Below are 1141 nucleotides of genomic sequence, written 5' to 3'. Positions count from 1 at the left end.
CGTCGCCGCCGCTGGTGGAGCGGAGGGCCAGCTTCCGCCGCTCCTGCGAGTGGATGATCTGCCGGGAGCCGCCGCCCGGTGGCAGGGGGGGCTCCTCCCTGGACCCGCCCCGCCACTCCTGGGACGGCTCCATGGTGGGCAGGGCCTTCGCCTGCTCCTTCGCGTGCCTAGAGGAGCCCTCCGATGGCGTCACCAGGGTCAGGCACAGCAATGCAGAGGAACCGGCCGGGGAGCGCCCTGCTGCCGGGGTGGCATCCGAGAGCAGGAACGGGGGGCATTCCGCCGATGTGGCCGGCGGCGAGGGGCCGAGGTTCAGGGAGAGGAGGAGCTGCAGTGACGCCGGCCTGGAGATAACCGTGTCAGCCTCAGGTGTCCGGCGCCGGAGGTCCAACAGGTGGAGCAGGGTGTGGGATCGCAGCATCACGAGTCCACTCAAGGAGTTCGTGAGGAAGGGGGAGCACGCTCTTGACCGGTCCTTCTCGGAGTCGAGGAGGGAAACCAGGAGGTGCAAAAATGGGGAGACAACAGACATCGAAAATGGCGAAATTCACCATGGCCGCAACGGGTCGGCACTTCCTGGCAGAGCAAGCCAGAGCACAAGCAGAAGATCACAAGCTCACACGGCTAATGGGGAGGAGCAGAATTTCCGCACGGATTGGCTCAGGAACAAGGAATGCAGGATCAGCAGGAGCAGGAGCGTGCATTACACTTCTCCTGGGAACTTCGATAATGGGATGCTGCGGTTTTACCTGACGCCGATGAGGAGCAACAGAGCCGCAAACAGGGGGAGGAGGAGAAGCTCGCGCTTGTTTGGAAGAGGACTTTTTGGTTTCGTTTGAGTGGCTCAGGTTGAATGCCATACATTTTAGAAGATGGCAGCAGCACAAGCAACTTTTTCTTCAGAATCTACTTGGTTTCTTAGAAGTGGCTAACTCTGTAAGTTGTTCAGCAGCTACATTCTTTCTGCAGTACATTATTAAGCCCAACTTAGAGTCAGGAAGATTTAGCATAAGTTGCAGATTTGCTGCTGCTCTGTTCTTTTAAGACATTGCTTATAGATGGAATCAGGACTGTGCTGTCCAGATTAGTGTATCAGGTGTAATTATTTACATTATAATAATATTCGTATCAATTCTTCCAA

At 56.4% G+C, this 1141-nt stretch overlaps 1 protein-coding gene across 1 annotated transcript in view; it reads left to right on the top strand.

Moving 5' to 3' along the window:
- LOC123088150 (translation initiation factor IF-2) overlaps positions 1 to 1141 on the top strand; it is a gene marked incomplete in the record, with an annotated part of 2438 nt that extends 1297 nt beyond the window's left edge. The window contains 1 exon segment of the mRNA XM_044510322.1: positions 1 to 1141. Within this exon segment, the coding sequence (XP_044366257.1) occupies positions 1 to 839 (839 nt within the window).

The sequence above is a fragment of the Triticum aestivum genome, chromosome 4A (assembly GCF_018294505.1).
Source record: "Triticum aestivum cultivar Chinese Spring chromosome 4A, IWGSC CS RefSeq v2.1, whole genome shotgun sequence".
In the NCBI taxonomy this organism is placed as follows: domain Eukaryota; kingdom Viridiplantae; phylum Streptophyta; class Magnoliopsida; order Poales; family Poaceae; genus Triticum; species Triticum aestivum.
The sequence above is the reverse complement of the archived record's forward strand: the minus strand, read 5'-3'. Positions and strand labels throughout refer to the sequence as shown.